General features: G+C 45.8%; 1 protein-coding gene across 2 annotated transcripts in view; it reads right to left on the bottom strand.

The window, feature by feature from the left end:
- Positions 1 to 812: 812 nt before the first annotated feature.
- ism2a (isthmin 2a) overlaps positions 813 to 20,079 on the bottom strand; it is a 36,083-nt gene continuing 16,816 nt past the window's right edge. For both annotated transcript variants that reach the window (XM_069916034.1, XM_069916035.1), the window contains exons 3-6: positions 19,564 to 19,876; positions 9,558 to 9,698; positions 7,789 to 7,866; positions 813 to 2,346 (exon numbers count right to left, since the gene is read on the bottom strand). In XM_069916034.1, the coding sequence (XP_069772135.1) occupies positions 1,829 to 2,346; positions 7,789 to 7,866; positions 9,558 to 9,698; positions 19,564 to 19,876 (1,050 nt within the window). In that variant the 3' untranslated portion in view covers positions 813 to 1,828. The remainder of the gene's footprint in view (positions 2,347 to 7,788; positions 7,867 to 9,557; positions 9,699 to 19,563; positions 19,877 to 20,079) is intronic.

The following is a 20,079-nucleotide window of genomic DNA, read 5'->3' as shown; positions in this document are numbered from 1 at the left end:
CCACATCAGACTGGGATGTGACTTGGAGAGAACCTGAAGGTGGTGGTGTTGCCGTGCATCTTAATCTGCTTATTTTCTAACACCTCAGCTGTAAGGTGGGTATTCTATACTGTGGAATGTCTCATGGCGGCTCACAAGAGGATCATTAAACAAAATCCTGAGGCTGAGTCACGAGGAGCAGTGTTGGGACTGGGTCACCGAGGTAGGTTTCTACAAGCGGCATAAAAGAAGTATAAAATAGGGTGGCACGGTTAGCGAGGTGGTTACTGTAATGCTATTGCAACGCCAGTGACCAGAGATCAAATCCAGCACGGTCTATAAGGAATTTGTACGATTGCCTCTTGCCCATGCGGAATCCCCCAGATTCCCTCCAAAAAAAATCTTTGGGGTTTGTAGGTTAATTAGTGAATTTGAGCGGAAAAAAAAACAAAACTACATCATGGGTGCCAATGGTTGTCTGGTTTCAGAGACCTGAGGCCCTGGCTCTCTGCTGCATCTCCCTATATGACATGTAATGGAGGGAACTAGGGAGGAAATTCCAGATCCGGCGGCTCCATGTGGGAGATTCATGGATGATCAAGAGGTGACAACGGGGCATTGATTCCCTCACTTTGTCCCCGTTGACCAGGCATTCCAATTCCGGGAATCAGACTTTCTTTTGGCGTTAGACCAAGGTGTGTCAGCATTGGAATTGACGTTGAATCCAGTCAAGAAGTCAAAGGCTGAGAGTAGACCAGCCATTCTCAACGGGGACTCAACACCTTCTCCACATTCCCTGCACCCACCCCCCCCCCCCACCACCGCCCCACCGGGGCCACAGCTCGTTTAAATAATATCCTTGTTTTCATTTCACCTCATGCAACACAAGTATATTTTTACGTAGTCAGTGGGAGAGAAATGCGGAAGAAACCAATTAAACTTGACTGCTTCACAGGGAACTCTAAGCAAAGTCCTGGGGGAGCTGGGGCATAACCAAAAAAAGGTTGAGAATGGCCGGTGTAGAGGATCATGAACCCGTGCCTGCTGTTCCTCGGCGTTTATTGCGCTATTAAAAAAAAACTAATGAGCTCGGCTTTTAAAGGGTGACTGTGCCTAACCATCTGAGTTATTTTTGGAAGCCAAGGAGATGACAACTGAAGCATCAAAAGAAAGATAAACCTGTGATAATAATGGAATTTCCCAAAACAAGTTACATTCAATGAAATATTTTTCTAAATTGTAGTTGCTATTGTAATGTAGGTATTGAGGTCATGAGTTTAACATCATTGAATGTTAATATAGCCTCTACGTAACAAAGGGGTTAAGACCCTTTAGACACAGGACCCTTACAACATGCAAACATGGTTTGGAACCTGTGTCCAACAGTTCAACAAGTATTGGCAGTGTTGATGCAGGTGGGCAGGAGTGGTGGCTGAAGACTCCTCACCTCTTTCCTCCGGAAGTCTTCCCAAGTGTTAAGGCCAGTGAGAAGTGGAGGGCTGGGAAAGCCAGGACTGACCCAGTGAGCACCGAGGGAGATGGATGATGAGAACCAACAGTGCGCGTGAGGGCCAATCCTCATGACGATATACCAGAGCTGTAAATCACAGGCAAGACACACCGGTGACACGGCCCATAGCATATTATTCTTCATCTTGTTAACAATGCATTGATGTGGAGTAGGTCCCTTTCTTGGGGTGAACGCATAAATATATAATTTGTAATGTTAGAATCAGTCTGATACTGATTCTAATCAATATTGCCAGAAAAAAGCTGACTGAGATTTCTGGAGGTGAGGTGGCTTGTCATGGTTGGAAAACGTCCATTGTTTTAAAAAATAGTATTTTTCTCAATACTCTTTTGCTTCCTTAAGCTGAGTGAGGAAGTCAGCTTCCAGAGGGTTTTCGGAGCAATTCAGACCATTGTTTGGTGGGCGCACAGCATTGTAGCGGCTCCAGTCACCTTTACACAGAATCCATGGTAAGACGTCCACCTTGTAGTGAAGCTCGGGTGAGAACTCTGTGCTGATCAGGTTGGGAGCCCCCGCGCCCTTCCCCCTGGTGATCAGCCTCATCTGCTCATCATAGCAACAATGCTGGGCGGCCAGGGTGGCGCTGTCGAAGGAGAGCATGGAGCGGATGCAGAACTTGGAGGTGGGCTTGTAGATGTCCAGGCGCTCCTTGGGACCACTGGCGTCACGCCAGCGGAAAAATCGGCCCTTGCCGTCTTCGCGGATGCTGACAACACTGTACACGGCTTCAGCAGGGTAGGTGCAGGGGCAGCTGGGCAGGTCCATCAGGGCCTTTGTGAGGTACTTTTTCAAGAACTCACTCTTACAGTTCAACCATTTCTCGCAGCTGTCAACTTCTGTGGGGCAAGAGTAAAAAGGGTGAAATCAAGGTGCCAGTGAGACCCAGCTGGCATTTGAAGAGAGAGAAGTGAAGCCAACATCTCAGATCAATCAGAAATGAGGAAAGGTTAGAGGGAAAACCATCACAGTGAAAATGGGGAGGGTTATAATGTGTTAGACACTGGTGAGGCCAAAGTTGGAGTATAGTGTATCTGATCACCTTGCTCCAGGAAAGATATCAATAAGATTGAAAGAAAACAGAGATTTACTAGGATGTTTCCGGGTCCGAGTTACTGGGAAGAGTTAAGCAGATTAGGACTTCATTCCCTGGAGTGTTGGAGAATGAGGGAAAATTTGATAGAGGTATTTAATATTATGAGGGGGATAGATAGAGTAAATGCAAATAGGCTTTTTACACTGAGTAAAAACACATTGCATGAGAAACTCAGAAGATCAAACAGTGTACTTTATATAGCAAAGATAAAGGTGCATAACCAATGTTTCAGACTTGAGCCCTTCATCATGGTGGGAAGTTTTTACCTGCTGAGTTTCTCCAGCATTGTGTTTTTAATTCAACCACGGGGTCTGCAGACTTTCGTGTGTCATGAGGTGCAAACCATCAGTTAACGGTGAAAGGGGAAAAATTTAGGGGGAACTTCTCCACCACAGAAAGTGGTAGGAGTACGGGATGAGCTTCCAGCTGATAGTGGTGAACGTGGGCTCAGTTTTCACATTTAAGAAAAAATTGGACACGTACATGGATGGGAGGGGTATGGAGGGCTGTAGACTGGGGCAGGTGAGTGGGACTAGTTTGGCACAGACTAGAAGGGCCTGTTTTTTTGTGCTGTAATATACTATGTTCTATGGGTCTGGGGAACAAATGGATATCAAGTAATAATGGGATGGAATACAGGAAGGAGATTGAGGGCCTGGTGTCAAGATAGTAACCTCTCAACGTCAGTGACAAAGGAGCTGATCTTAGACTTAGGAGAGCCAGTAGAATCCACACCCTTGACTTCATTGATGGTGCTGAAGTGGAAACAAGTTTCTGGGGATAAACTTTTCCAGTGACTAGACCAAAGGTCAAGGAAGCAAACCAACGCCTCTACTTTATTCGGAAACTACGGAGGTTTTGAACACCCCCTCTCCCCCAACAACTTCTACAGGTGTTCCATCGATAGCAGACATGCTGGATGCATCACAGCGCAGTATGGGGAGCTGCTCTGCACAACATCGGAAGGAGCGGCAAAAGGCAGTGAATGCAATTCAGAACACCGCGCAAACCTCCCTCCTCTCCGTCCACAGTCACTCCTGCCAAGGAATACCATCCAACATAACAAGGACCCACCACACCCCTGACATGTTAACTTCTCAAGCCTCAAGAGCACAAAATCATACATCCAACAGGCTTCCCTGCAGCCATCAGGCTCCTGAATGAACCCCACAACAGTGGTCTCATGCTACCTTTTTGTACCAATTGATCTTTTCATTGTTTCTCTATATAATAAAATCCCCGGTATCTGTAATTCAAGCAATCGGCAACCCAACCAACCGGCAAAAAAAAAATCGAGAAAATAAATAAAATTAAAATGGATAAGAATAAATAACAACTTAAAAGTTTAAAAGTTTAACATTCTAAAAGCAACACACAACCCCTTGGTGAAGATGGGAGTGTCTCAGTCATGCCCTGCCCACAGCAGCTGTTTGTATGGCTGTGGGCACGTCAGAGTTGACTTGTTAGAATCCTGTACCTGATATAATTTGACAATAAACATGAAAATGAATGAGGAGTTCATTGTCATATATGGAAGTGAGGGGATGGATGTGAGGGGATTGGAGGATTATGGACAGGGAACAGGTAAGTGGGACTAGTGGAGAGTCACTTAAATCGATGCTGACTAGAGGGGCCGAGATGGCCTGTTTCCGTACTATAATTGTTTTATGGTTATATATGGTTATTTACAACGTGCTGGTGCAATGAAAGAAGATTTTTGTTATTGGATGAGAACGGGAGATACAGAATGCTGTGAGAAGTAGTGGTATTGGCCAAGAGAGGGGACCAAAGGCTCGTGAGCAATGGAAGGCAAGTCAGAGAAAGGTACAACAGGAGAGGGTGATTAAATGTGAAAGTACCAGCAGAACCAAAACCATGGGGAGTGGAGGAGTCCATCACAGAGGCTGTGGCCTGTGAATTATGGTGCAGCTGATTGGAAGGTAAAGGTGTTGTTCGTCAAGTTTGGGTTTCTCTGCAGCGTAGGAGGCTGAAGGCAGAGAGGTCAGAGTAGGAGGGTTGCGGAGAAGTTAAACAGAAAGGAAAGTGGGCATGTGACGAGTCCCATAGGCAGAAAACAGGCCCTTCGGCCCATTGAGTCAGCACTGGCTTTCAGCATCCTTTTACCCTAATCCAACATTAATCCCATTTTTTGTTCTCTCTTTCCCATCACCTATCCCCAGATTCCACCACTCACCCACACACCAGGGGCAATTCTCTGCCACCAATAAAACCACTGAACTGCCTGTCTTTGGGATGTGGGAGGAAACCAGAGCACCCGGAGGACATATAAACTCCACACTGACAAGATAGAATAGTTCAGTGAGGAAACGGAATTTTCAGCTCAATTTGCCCATGCCGACCAAAATGTACCACCCACACCAGCTTGTATTTGTCCCATATAATTTGAAACCAGGGTGGCCAACCTGTTACATTCCATATGTCAATAGTTTCACACATGAGTTCAGTTGCGCTGTACAACTCTTGTAAATTCTTGCAAAAATGTGTTAATGTAGACATATTTAGCATTTTTATTTGGTATATTGATTTAATAAGTAAACAAGATAAACATTACTTGCCTTATGAGACATTTGCAGTTTTGTACTTTTTCAAAACAGTCTCAAACAGAGCCCAACTCCATGGCACACGAGTGACAATTGTGAACTGACTGGCAGAAACCTGCACCACACTGGTGGTGCAGACGCCTGGCGCCTAACAATCAAACAAGTATCAAACCTGTATTGAACAGTTATGGAATGACTGCAGAACAAAAGTCCTTCTTTCCTTGTCTGAACATTTTTTTAAAAAACTTCAAAACAGATTAATGTGAAAGAAGATAGCATTCGCACGAAATAATTTTTTTTAAATTGCTAAAAATAATTGCTAAATTTTAGATTTATTCTCAATAAAACCCATTTCTAGCTCTAAGCTACTTGAATTCCTGTTATAGATTATTGTTTTAACAAATCGGGTTTTGGTAATATTTTTTGCATTATCACCAGGGTACAATCCACCACTTCTAATCTTCCAATGTGCCACTTCTGTTCTAAACCCATCCTAACAATGTGTCCATCAAAATGTTTCTTGAACATTGCAGTAGTACCTGCCTCTACTACCTCCAGTTCCAAACCCAGCACCCTCTACATAAAAAAGTTACCCCTCAGGTTCCTATTAGGTTCCCCCACCCCTCCCCTCACCTTAAACCTATGTATGCTGGTTACCGATTCCCCTACTCTGGCCAAAAGACTGCCTTCACCCGATCTATTCCTTTCACGATTTTGTACACCTCTGAGATCACCCTTTATTCTCCAGCTTTCCAAGGAATAATGCCCAAGCCTGCACATTCTCTCCCTCTTGCTCAGGCCTCTGTGTTCTGGCAACATCCTCTTAAATCTTCTTTACCTTCCTGAGCTTGACAACATCTTTCCCGTAAGTATGGCAAACTGAACACAGTAGACCCATGGCCAGGATTGAACTAGGGAATCTGGTGGTGTGAGACAGCAACTTCACTGAGTGTGCCAGTGTGCCCCAGCAAGGGTATACGTCTGGTCTAATCGATACAAAAAGGGAGACCTGGGTTCAAATCCGTCTGTAATGTTACAGGCCCAGAGGACCCAAAACCCAGGAGCAATAGAAATTCACCGAAACAAATGGCTACTTAAACAAAAGTTACTTTTCTGTTTTTAAAACATAAAAAAGGATCAAATTTTAACTTATTATTATTAACTTAACTTTACCTAACTTAACCCCCTTCTAATTCTAAGTGCATGTGTATAATTTCAGAAAAGTTCTTTGATTCACAGTCCAATCTCACTTCTCACTCCTCCAAGTTCACCGGTATCAGGCAATTCTTATAATGTGCAAAGAATTTAACATTTATGAATTTCACCAGGCTTTGGTATTTGAAAGGTAAATGGTTACCGCTCAGGAAGGTTCTTGTCAGTTTTCAGAGAGAAATTTGTTCCTCATTGGACGCAAACTGATTCCTTCCAATCAGCCACTTCAGTGTCTTGCTGAAGAAACTTGCCCCCTCAGGGTTTTACAGATGATAACCTCTTTCTTTCAAGTCACCACAGAGTTCCTTTTCTGTTTCCCTTATCTCAGGTGAAACATTATACAGCCAGCCATCTTCTCTTTTATGGACCACAAGGGCTTTGACCAGGCTGTAGTGAGAACTCACGATACATCTTCCAAAATGGGGTTTTCCACAAGCTTTCCAGCTTGTCCTGTTCTAGTCCCAGCTGCTGCTGCTGAACTGTCGAACTGTATTCTCTCTCTCTCTCTCCTCTCAGAGAGAAAACCACATGACCCTCTTAGAACAGTAAACTTCATTCAGACAGATTGCGGCACCGGACCCAATCTTCTGAGTCTGTTCATCTATTGCTTTCAAAACAATAATCCATTACTCCACAGCATTTCCAATTGACATCTACTTGTGAAGTCACTACTGGCATTCTTTAAATTGTTTTTGCAAAGGCACTCGGAGCCTGGACTGTCTGGCTTGAGCCAAGCTCTTGCATTTTAAATCAGATCTGTTTTGAAGTGTTTGTATGTGACCCACACTAAAAAACCTGCCACAATTGATCTCCTTTAAAACATATCTATATACAATATAAAAATATAACATAATCTGTCACAGTAAGAAGTTTGTCCTTTCTCCCCACGTCTGCGTTAGTTTCCTCCAGGGGCTCTTGTTTCCTCCCACCCTTCAAAACATATGGGGGTTAAAGGTTAATTGAGTATAATTGGGTGGCACAGACTCCTGGGTCAAAAGAACCCGTTACCGTGTTGCATGCCTCAATTTAAAAATGTTTTAAATTTTAAGAACCAAGAAATCAATCAGTGAATGTCTCGATGGGATTGGTTGAGAGGAAGCTCATGGGGAGAATTGACCTCAATTTAGACCCTCTAGGTGGCTGGACTGATCTTGTGTTTATAGTGATCAATCTAAAAACAGGAGGCACTGGAAACAGTTCAAGTTGAATTCAAATTGGTTGCAGGTCGACATTTTACCTGGCCCCCTCTTATCTAGACAAGAAATTGGATTTGCACTTTCCCAGGCAGACGAGAGAGCAGCGAGTTCCGGATGTCAGGGTAGACAGAGCTTCCCACTGTTACTGGGCGGCAGAAGAGGGCGGGTCGGTCCGTTCCTTCCATCTCCCTCACCTTGCCGCTTCTGTCCACTCACCTGTGTCAAACAACTCTGTCCCATTTTCTTTCTCATCCAGAGTTTGTTCCGTGGTTGTGTTCAGATCATCTTCCATCCCTATGGGAAAAGAGTACCGTCAGTTAGAGGCTCGGCTCAACAAATCCCCCCCCCACCCCCCACTTCTGTCAATCGGAGCAAGTGGACCCATTTCCCACCTGAACACAATGTAAATTTGAAAGCAGCAATCCGATTAATACATTTTGTTTTCATTGCATTGAACCAATCAAATTCCAACATCCTAGAACCTCATGGATTCTAAACTGGACCAGAAATAGAGTTACATTCCCCAACTTCTGAACATTTTAATTATTTATGTAACTGTGTTGATGGACTCAGTAATCAGATGTTCACCCAACAACCTTGTCAGTGAGTGTAGTGTGGATTGCGGAGGGTCATGTGACCTCTCCATCTGGAACCTGGTGGGAATGTGGATTGTGGAGGGTCATGTGACCTCTCCGTCTGATACCTAGTTGGACGTTGCATCACCTGCCTATCAAGGTTGGACTCTGCCCACCCATTGGTGCACACCTGACCATTGGCCCCTTTATCACCTAGTGATTACCTGAGCCGGACCCTCCAGCTTCCTGTACTATAAAGTCCAACACATGCAGTAGCTCTTCCCTTTCTGTTCTTTGGCCCTGAGGTGAACCCTGCTGTGGACAATGCCGGAGGATTCGTTGATAAGCTGTGGACTACATAGGGATCGGGACTGTTGAATATTGTTGTAGTTGTAGAGAGCATCTGAGCCATGCCCACGACAGACAAGGAATGGCAGGTAGCATATTGTAGTTCTTGGTTGCGATATCAGTATAAACATTTGGTATCGCTAGCATTAAGTCCAATGTGACTGGTTGTACTGTGACAGTATATAGATATGTTTTTGGGAGATAAATTGTGGTAGGGTTTTTCAGTATAGGTCACATACAAACACTTTAAAATAGATCTTATTTAAAATTTTGGCCCCAGAACCTTTGCAGAAGCTTTGGAGAGTGCCCAAGAGACTTCACCAATGGATTGTTGTTTACAAAAAGGCAACAGATGAAAGAACTTGTCGGAGCCGCAGACTGTCTGAAGGGGGAACTTGCTGTTCTAAGAGGTTCATGTGGTTTTACAAGCAGAGAGTAAAACAGGCTTTCTCTCTAAGAGAGAAAGAGAGATCAGTTCTACAGTTTTACAGTAAGCAGCAGCAACTGGGACTGGAACAGGACAAGCTGGCAGACTTGTGGAAAACCCAATTTGGAAGACAGGTTGTGAGTTCTTAGTTCAGCCTAGTCAAAGCCCTTGTCATTCATGCAAGAGGAGAGGACTGTCTAATGTTTCACTTGAAATAAGAGAAACAAAAAGGAACTCTGTGGTGACCTGAAAGAAAGAGGCTATCATCTGGAGAACCCTGAGGACCTGAAAGAAAGAGGTTATCACCTGGAGAACCCTGAGGGGGCAAGTTTCTTCAGCAAGACACTGAAATGGCTGATTAAAAAGGAATCAGTAATGGGTGTCCAGCGAACAACAAATTTCTCTTTAAGAACTGACAAGAACCTTCCTGAGCGGTAACCATTTACCTTTCAAGCACCAAAGCTGGTGAACGTTATAAATATTAAATCCTGTGCACAGTTCTCCTCTGCCAGTTACCCAGAGAGTGACATCTCTCCCTCAGAAGATAGGCCATCCCTCTTCACATTGACCGGCTCCCTGCGGTAAAGCCTGCCCTTTGACCCCCCCCCCCCCCCCCCCCCCCATGGCCTGCTCACCTGGGCATCGCTTCAGGTCACAGGTCCGCGATTCAGTGGCGGTACAGGCATAGCCGCAGGACCTGGTGCGTTTCTGGTTGCCAGTGCCACATGTCACCGTGCAGGGCGACCAGGCAGTCCAGTCTTCATCCTCTCTGTAATCTGTGAAGCAGAGGGAAGCAATTCAGAGCTGGCCCAAGGACATTAGAGTCTGGGGAAGGTGTGGAGGAAAATGCAACCATTATCAAGGCAGCAGGCACACACGCGTGTGATCTTGCTCAATGAAGTAGCAGGGCTGGCAAATGACTCAGCATCCACCTCTTTCCAATTGGGCTACAGTGCATTAGTCTCTGGATCACACTGCACAGAAACAGCCTCTCCAGCCTGGAGCTATTGAATCTCACCACAACACCATCGCTCCAGTTCCAGGGAAGTGGGCTGGAGCCAACAGATATGGACCATGTTTGAGGGTTCAGCAACACAGCACCTAGACTAAATGTACAACAGTGTTGGAGAAGCTCAGCGGGCCCTGTAGCGTCCCAAGGAGGCAAAGATAATATCATCAACTTTTGGGCCTGGGCCCTTCGTCAATGCAGGCAGGAACCTGAATAAAAAGGTTGGGGTAGGCGGGAAGAAGGGACAGGGGGAGGAGCACAGGCCAACAGTCAAGATCATTGGACATGGGCAGGAGGGCAGGGGAGAAAAGGTGAGAATTGATCGGGGAGGGGGTGGGTCTGTGAATGCAGAGCTGGAGGAAAGGAGACAGAGGGATGGGGAAAGAGAGGGGGAATGAGAGAGATGGTGGGGGGGGGTGGGTGCCTAATGGAAACTGGAGGTCAGTTAATGCCGCCTAGTTGGAGGGTGCCTGGACAGAATATGAGGTGTTGTTCCTCCAATTTGCCAATGGTCACAATTGGGAGACCATGGACAAACATGCTGGTGTGGCTGAGCACTGAAATGGATTCCCACTGGGAGCATGCTATTATTACAGCAAAGGTGCTTAGCCTGCATCCAGTCTCTCCAATGGCAAAGAGGCCCCAGCAGGATGACTAAGTAGACGTCCCTTGGCAGATTCACGTGAAGTGTCGCTTCTCTTGGAAGGACTGTTTCGGCCCCCAAACGGGAGTGAGAGAGGAGGTCTGGGCACAAGTGGAGCATCTCCTGAGGTCACAAGGGTGGGTGCCAAGAGGGTGATTGGTGGTAAGGGAGGAGTGGATGAGAGATTCATGGAGGGAGAGGGGAAGAGTAGGGAAGATGTATCTGGTGGAGGGATCATATTGTAGGTGGTGGAAAATGTGGAGGATGACATGTTGGATGTGGTGGCTGGTGGGGTGGTGGGTGAGAACAAGGGGAATCCTGTCCTTGTGTCTAGGGTTGGAGGGGGAGCATACTGAGACTTTCCGTGCATTCCCTTGCACGTTCCCTCTACCATTCGATATGAGGATACACAGGGATCTCCGTTCTGGGAAGAATGTGGTGGATGAGTTTACAATATCAGACTCCAGCCATGTTCCCAATACCTTCATGTCCACTTGACCAGTTTTCATCAAGCATTTCTGGAATTTCTCCACATCTGTCTTACTCACAAGGTCAATAAAGCAAATGATTAACAAGCAGTAATAAACGGGATCCACGCAGAAGGCCAGCTGTTGGCTTCAATACTTTGTAAACACTAACACCTGCAAGTTGCTGACAGCTTCCAAATCATTAGTTTGTTGAGGTGTTCCACAGAGTCATTTAAAATGTGCGGTAATTAACCTCCAGGCCCGCAGCAGGTGGTGTGAGTGTGTATATACGTGGGTGTGAGCATGTGTGTGTCTGCTTATGTTTACGTGGGAGTTTGTGCATGTAAATGCATTGGGGTGGGTATTGAAATGTTCCTTCGTGTAGGCGTGTGAGTGTGCGTATGCCTGTCTGCGTGCATGCGTGCGTGCATGAGATGGAATGCCTGTGTGTATTTGATGTAATTTGAAAACACTGCTTCTAGTGGAACAGGCTTGGAAAGACCCCTATCAAACCCCTCACTCCCACCGGTGCCCTCTCCAGGTGACACCCTAGCATCCTAACGATAAGTTTCCAGAATCTCTCCTCGAGCCCACAACCTCCTGAAACAGAGTGAATGCTCTTCGTTTAGCTTACACCTGACACCAAGATTAGTTTGCTGATACACAGCTCCGAACAAATTCTAAGGCTGGTCATCTGTTACCATTGATGATGAGTTTATTGTCCTATACTTTGTTCAATGTAGATAACCATCCCAATCCTTACTGCAGCAGAATGGCCACCTAGTAAAGAAAATAAACTAGTACAATAGTATATATTAAACTCAATTTCAAAAGAGATAATAAATACAAAAGGTGGATGGATAATAAATGTTTATGGTTGCTATAATGCAAGAAAAAAAGGAGTTGCACTAGTGCAGATGGGTCATTGTGCAGTGTTAGAGCAGTCCATTATTACTGGAACAAGGGGAGCTTCAAGAGCCTGATAGCTGTTGGAATGAAACTGTCCCTGAATCAAGAGGTGCTAATCTTCAGGCTTCAGTACCATCTACCTGAAGGTAGCAGTGAGAAGAGGCTGTGACCAGGGTGCTGGGGGTCACTTAGGGTATTAGCATCTTTCCTGAGGGCAGCGCCTCATATTACAGTTGTCTGTAATGGATGGGAGGTCAAAGCCCATGATGGATCTAGCCATGTTTCCTGCCTTCTGCAGCAGGGGTGGGCAATTTAAAAAAAAAACTCACATTCCACCTCAAGTATACCCCAAGTCATCAGTGTTCTGTGAATAGTAAGGGATTGCTTAAGGTGGTATGTGAGTGGAAAGAAAAATTTTGAGAACTACTGTTTTAATCATACTTCATTGTCTCGTTATGTGCACGGTTTCAGAACTCCAAAGGAAATGGGCCAGGTCTCCAGTGGGAGGAAGGATAAGGTACACTAGATTCGTCAGTCCTTTCCAAACCTCCCAAATCCATCCGACTGTGGAAACCTGCCATGCAGGCGTGCAGTCAGGCTAGTCCACCCACACAGCTCTTTCTCCCTAAACCCATTTCCAAAACATAAAACTGTCTATAAATCCCACAGTGGGGAAGGTGACAGGAAATCTAGGAGTGATGGGGATCAAAGAGGAGGGTTGCAAATTGGTATCAGTGTTGTTCCATCACATTAGAATTGAATCCACAGAATAACATGCCACAAACAGAGGTCATTCAGGCCATTGAATCTGTGCTGGCACCTGATTCCATCCTCTACACCAGCCATTCTCAACAGGGGCCCCACTACCCTCTGGAGGCCACAGCACATTTAACACATCTATTCGTCTAATAGTCGAGTTTTGGGGACCAATTTTTAGAGTCAAATTTGGGGGGGGGGGGTCAACTTTTACATGGGGTGTACTTTTGACCGTGGTAAGTACCTGTGTCGTTCAAGACTTCGGGAGCTTGGATGGGCTGTGACTGGGGGGTAAATCCGCATTCGAGGTATTGAGAACTCAGATGGGCAAATGGCCAGGGCCTGGGAGAGAGTCTGGAGTCCTGTAATGGCGTTGCCCTGACCGTTGCGCTAACCATGCCACCAACCCTGCATGCGGGAGTTGATTTGGTTTGGTAAAGCTTCAGTGGGCCATTTTGGGCTCTACCAACATGCCATTCGAATAATCTTTTCTTTCAGGAATGACATTCTTTATTAGTGAAGGTCTGACAGTGGATCAATTGAGTGATTGGTTTCCAAGAGATTTTTCTGGCAGTAAAATTGAATTGCAGTATGCGATCTGAAGTTGAAATAATTCTTTATTTATTCAACCTTTTGACTTCAAAGAAACCCAAATAACTTGAATCTAAAAAGAGTACAATACAGTGATAATTACAGTTCGACATGTCAAACTCAGAATCTGTACATTACCAAAACAAAATTCATTGCCACAACAATCTGAAATCAATTAGAACAAGGAAAAATAATGAATCTATTATCAGCTATCTAAAAGTAAGATCTCAGTCAACATACTATCAGAATCATCTAAAGACACAAGTCAAACCATTGAGAGGGTCAACAGCATCAGAACTAAGAAAGCACTGCCACGCCAAGAGCCCAGGAGGCACATCAGTCACTGATGTCTGTCAATTAGGAAGCAAGCTCAGATCTCCAGGGAATGCAACCTTTCAGGGAGAAATTTGTTTTTTTGTTATACATGAGGCAGTAGGAAGCAGTGGAAGCTGCTTCGCTAAATATACTCAAGACACAGACAGATTTTTGCAAAGTAAGGAAATTGAGGGTTATGGGGAAAAGGCGGGCAGGTGGAACTGAGTCCAAGGTCAGATCAGCCATGATCTTATTGTATGGCGGAGCAGGCTTGACGGGCCGGATGGCCGACTCCTGATCTTATGGTATCAGCCTCTGGTTGAGTTCTCCGCCTGAACAATTCAAACAATTTTAACAGGACTGAATTTGCTGAATAAGTATAATCTGTGTTCAGGAAAAACACAATGCCAGAGAAACTCAGCAAAGGTATACATGACTGATGTTTCGGGCTTGAAGCTTTCACAGGGTATGAGCAAAACGTAGGCAGGAGCCTGAATAAAATGGTGGGAAGGAGGGGAAGGTGGGAGGAGCCCAGGCAAGAGGTCATAGGTGGATAAGGGAGAGTGGGCACAAGAGAAGGGGTTGGGGGATAGTTCTGTGACTGGAGAAGGAAGGGGGCGGTAAGCTGGAGAAAAGGAGGGATGGGAAAGAGCAGGAGAATGGGGAGTGACCGAGCAGAAACTAGAGAAGTTGATGTTAATACCATCCAGTTAGAGAGTGCCCATTAGGTGTTGCTCCTCCAATTTACGGTAATCCTGGTTTGGAAGTACATAAGGCCATATTCTGACTTCTCCCTCTCCTCCCTTGATGAAGGCCTCATGTCCAAAACATTGGTTATGTACCTTTATCTTTGCTGTATAAAGTACGCTGAGAGACCTGCTGAGTTTCACCAGCATTGTGTTTACTTCAATACGGCATCTGCAGACCTTCGTTTTTCACTCTAATCTGTGTCCAGTGGTCACTTAAGTATCTGTGATTGAAGACAAAAACTCATCTTCTTAAGCTCCTAGTGACTGGACAAAGCAGTTGTACCACTTTCCAAAGTCCCAGCAAGTCAGTAGGCCCTTTCAAACTGTCGTGTAAAATGGGGATAACCGGGCAATTTGCCCGGTTCGCGCCCCAGTTACGCAACACTTAGAAATGGTTTGACCCGGTCAACCCCGTTAGAATCCAAGCAGGTCCCTGACCTACCTCATAGATAGTCAGGGAACCTGGTAAAACTCACCCAAGTCACAGCCACAGGCAATGTGAAAATTAAAATGGTCGACCCGCTTATTCCGGTGACATCAGCGCTGGCGTGCATGCGTCACCGCGGCAGCCAGCATCCGAACCTCTGGCAGCACTTCCAGTGAGTGCGTGACGCATCATTGCGGAGGCAGAATCCCCCTTCAATCACCGGGTTGGCGATTTAATGGGTAGATCCCCCTGCAATTTAAAATGTGCTTCCAGCACTTTGCCCCAGTAATTGCATGCGGGTCGCAGGAGGGCGACCCAGGAGCTGCAGTTTAAAAGAGGCTAGTGATACTGAAACCTAGAGTTACCAGTTCTGCATGGACTTAGTCCTGGGACTTTTTTCACATCATCACTTCTGCTGCCCCCACCCCCACCCCACCCAATGGCTGACAACATGTTTACCCTCACAAGCAGCATAACCAGATCATTTCTGATTGCCATTCAAAAAGTCATTTTATTTTAACCAAACAGAAACTTTTTTTTTTGTTCCCCGACTGCCACCTGTACAGTGGAGTCCTGGCATTTAGACCCCTAGTTACAGCAAAGACCAGATCAATCCTTGCTCCTCCCCACTTTCTGCAGACAGCCTCTGTTGTGCCATTGCCTGAGCTCTGAGATGGTGTTAGGTCTGCTTTGTTCGAGAATGAGTGAGTCAGACACCAGACTGAGTCGAAATCAAGGTTCTTTATTACCGGATTGTAACACTTGCAACTAACAGTGTTAGTTGGAGAAGGAGCATTCTCCCGATATCAGCAAGTGGTGTTTTTTTTATAGCTCAGGACACGCACTTAGTAAATTATCATACCATTACATTGTCCAATGAATAAGCTGTTGCTACCCTTCTCTGTTAGTCTGCTGCACATCATCTTGTTATTGCCACACTTATCTTGAGCGTACAAGGTCACACCTGCATCCTGTTACTCCTTAGTACTGGGTGACTCCTTCTCCGGTCCCAACTCATGATGTTTTTACCTTACAATGGTCAAAAGAGTCTTTCGGTACATTGGCCTTCATCAGGCAGAAATATTGAGTATAATCACTGGGAGATCATGTTGCAGTTGTACAATATGTTAAAGAGGGCCTATTTGGAGTATTGTGTTCAGTTTTGATCACCGTGCTACAGGCAAAGTCACGTCAAGCCGGAGAGGATGCGGAGAAAGTTTACAAGGACTCGCATGCCTGAGCTGTATTTAGAGGTTGAGCAGGCTCTTATTCCTTGGCCCACAGGAGGATGTGGGGTGGTTCCACAGAGGAATACAAAAATCATGCGAGGGATAGATCCAGTAAATGCAGAAAGTCTTTTGCCCAGAGGATGTAGGTTTAAGGTGAAGGAGGAGGGGAACCTTCGGGGGGGGGGGGGGGCGGGGGGGTCACTTTTTTTTAAACAGGGAATGGAGTGCCAGAGGTGGAAGAGGAAGGTACTAATTAAGAATCCTTTGGACAAATCCATGGATTGGATGGGTTTAGAGGGTATGGGGCAAAGGCAGGCAGATGGGATGTGTGGGTGGGACATTTTGGTCGGCATGGTTAAATTGGGCCAAAGGGCCTGTTTCCAAACTGTATGACTCTATTAAGATTCAATCAGTGTGATGTTATGGGCATTGTCTTCCTCTGTGTGTTTTGCATGGGAGGAGAAAGAAAAAAAATGGAGTTGTCATTATATGGAACCTTTTGTCACTTCACTTCATCGCAAAGCACTTTACCACAAACAGAACTAGAACGTTGAACAATTCAGCACAGGAACTGTGACCCTTTGGCCCACGTGCCTGTGCCAAACATGATGTTCAAATCACACTAAAACTTCAGAGATACCCCTCCATCCAGCGGCATCACTAGGGTTAGTGACACCTGGTGTGGTAACTCATGGTGTCATCACTCTACCCTCCATGGACCGAGATAGAAGAAATAGGCATGCGTTCTTTGTATGTCCAGGGTGACAGCGGCAGCACTGAGTGGGGAAGGGGAGTGGGGGTTGGCAGCGCTGAGTCGATGGGGGGGGAGTGGCGGCACTTGGCCGGGTAGGTGGTGACGCTGAGCGAGGGGGGTGGAGGGGTGGCGGCAGCGCCAAGCTGGGGGTTGGCGGCAGCTCTGGGGGGGGGGGTGGCAGAAGCAGCACTGAGTCTGAGGGTGGGGTCTCTGACTGGAACGCATTAGAAGGTTCAAAAAGTAAATGAGCATCGAGTTTTAGGGATATAGATACATGTCAGCTGGGCTTACGAAAAATGTTTTTGCTGTTATAGCTCACTACATTTATTATTAAAAAATAATAAATTTCTGCTGAAACACTGCACAAAAAATTTATAGACAGTCATTTTGGTGTCACCCCCCTCTGATGGTGTCGCCTTGTATGGTCCCCACCCCCCTAGTGACACCAGTGCCTCCATCACCTTCATATTCACCCATCTATCAAGAAGCCTCTTAAACACTACTGTATCTTCTTCCACCATTACCCCTGGCAACTTAAACCCGGCACCCGTCGCTCTCTGTGTAAAAATACCACCCTGCACGTCTCCCTTAAAGTGCGCATGTTCTCCCTGTGACTGCACAGTGCTCTTGTTTCCCCCCACCCCCTCCCTCCAATAATCCAAAGGCATGCTGGTGGATGGATTGATCACTAAATCAGCCCCTTGTGCAGATGGGAGCAGGTTCTGGGCATGAAAGAGACTGTTTAAGGCATTGGTGAGGCCAAGTTTGGAGCATTGTGTGCAGTTCTGGTCTCCAAATTATAGGAATGATATTAATAAGGTAGAGAGGGTGCAAAGAAGGTTTACAAAAATATTGCCTGGATTGCCTGTATCTTGAATACAGAGAAAGAATGAGTAGACAGGGACTTTATTCATTGGAGCGTAGAGGGGATTTGATAGAGGTATTTAAAATTATGAAGGAAATAGATTGAGTAGATGTAAATAGGCTCTTTCCCCTGAGGGTAGGGGAGATTGGATCAAGGGATAATAAGTTAAGGGTTAGGAGGCAAAACTTTAGGAGTAACATAAGAGGAAGCTTCTTCACTCAGAGAGTGGTGGCTGAGTGGAATGATCTTCCGGAAGAGGTTGTTGCGGCAGGGTCAATTTTGTCATTTGAGAGTAGGTTGGATGAGTCCATGGATGTGAGGGGGTTGGAGGGTTATGGTCAAGGGAGTGGGAAGGTGGAACTAGTGGAGTTGCACGTAAATCGGTGTGGACTAGAAGGGCCGATATGGCCTATTTCCGTACTGTAAACTGTTATATGGTTAATAGGCTTTACAAATATGAAATATTAGGATTGCTTCTACATCCTGGGCAATGGGCCTCCTTTTTCATAAAGAAATACGATGTAAACATAATATAATCGTACTCACTGGAAGTACACTCGTCTCCTGGTCAAATAGCTGAGGTTATTACAATATTATGATAGGACCGGGTAGGTTGAGGTGCATGAGATCAGTAACTTGGAATGAAGATCAAAGCAAACCTTTCAGTAGTGACATTCGGTGTCAATTCCACACACAGAGGGTTGAAGAAGTTCAGAAACTTCTTCCACAAGCTGAAATTGATTCCAGCTTTTCATTTCCCACTAATTTAAGACAGAGATGAGAAAGGACTGCTTCTCCCAGAGAGTAGCAAGTCTGTGGAATTCTCTGCCCAAGGAAGCAACAGGAGGCTGCCTCGTTAAATGTATTTGAGACATAGACAGGTAGATTTCTTAGCAGGGGAATTAAGGGCTATGGGGAACAGGCAGGTAGGGAGTGCCAAGTCCACAGCCAGATCAGCCACGATCTTATCGAATTGCGGAGCAGGCTCGACGGGCCAGATGGCCGATCCTTGCTCCTATTTCTTGTGCCCTTATTTTCTGCTAAATCGTTTTTCCTCTCCCTTCACGGGCACCTTCACACCCAGAATTTCAAATCTGAGACCGACGGATTTTTGTGAAATTAATGTACGTGTGGATGTGGGACAAGAACAGATACATTGAGTCAGGTCACAGCTCGGCCACTGTGACCCATCTCCACGAATGGGGTGAAAGGGCAATGCTGGAGAAACTCAGCAGGCAAAGATTGAGAGTTGCAGGGATTACAGATGGGGAGCAGAGAGAGGGAATTGCACAGAACTCCCTTTGGAGAGCAAAGGAGAACTTCTCCAGGGTAGGCATCCCTCGAAGATATTTCACAGTTTTCCAGTAGAATGGAGCAAAATTATTTTCTCTCTGATCCCCATCTGTAATCGCTGCTTCAAGGTCTAAATATTCAACCTGCTGATTGTACTTTTACTTCAGTCACGGCGTCTACAGACTTTATGTTTCACTTGATGAATAAGGAACTAAATTAACCTGTTGTGGTGATACAACCACTACACTGGCTGCACTCCTCCCGGCCTACTGCAGGGGGCAACCACTGTACCTGCAGGTAGGTAACCTGGGATGCTGGCCCCACCTGGCTGGCTGTCAATCACCAGCCTGTATAAAGACTTGCCAGCCCCTTTGGCAGTCAGTCGAGTACGTGGAGCCAGGAAGGAACAGAGATCTTGTGTGTGCACAAGTTTAAGCTGATTAAATCCTGTTTGTACAGTCTACGAACTTTGTGTCTGAATTCTTTGCACAGCAAGTGCTCTCACCTGCCCCTTTAATCAAGCCAAATATGATTCAAGTTCAAGTGGATTGTCACATGTACCAAGATGCAGTGATAGAGGTTGCCAGAGCGACACACCAGGTGGAAGAAGGAAGCCCGGAAACCCCAGACTCACCGTAGTTAAACTTCTCCTTGGATGACCAGCTCTTCTGTAAAGGCCAGTTCCTGTCCCAAACTCCATCCAAGGCGCTGAGGAACGTATCCTCCCCCTCATACTCATCATGATCGTCCTCTTCATCGCCGTCCATCTCGTTTGCCGAGTCCAAGCTTCCCACCTCAGTGGAGTCAGGATACTCCCAGAACAAGGGCCAGAAGATGTCCTTGTGGGACAGCCATTCTGCTGAGGAGATGGACCAATCATTTCGATTCCCCTTCAGCAGATCCATCTCAATTTCTGCCTGGGGGTCGTCCACCACCTCGATCGTCACCTGCCAAACACAAAAGCTAAATGTCATTTGCTCTGAATAATTATACCCAGGTTTGTTTTTAAAACCTCAAATTCTTCTTCTTTCTCCTCAGTTATTCTTCACCACCAAGAAACTACATTGCCTGTGTCAGTGAGACTGGAGATGGCATCAATATTATTCTATGGTTTCCCATCTACTTATTGGGTTCATTGTACTTTGTTTAG

The sequence above is a fragment of the Narcine bancroftii genome, chromosome 2, assembly GCF_036971445.1.
Source record: "Narcine bancroftii isolate sNarBan1 chromosome 2, sNarBan1.hap1, whole genome shotgun sequence".
NCBI classification, from domain to species: domain Eukaryota; kingdom Metazoa; phylum Chordata; class Chondrichthyes; order Torpediniformes; family Narcinidae; genus Narcine; species Narcine bancroftii.
The sequence above is the reverse complement of the archived record's forward strand: the minus strand, read 5'-3'. Positions and strand labels throughout refer to the sequence as shown.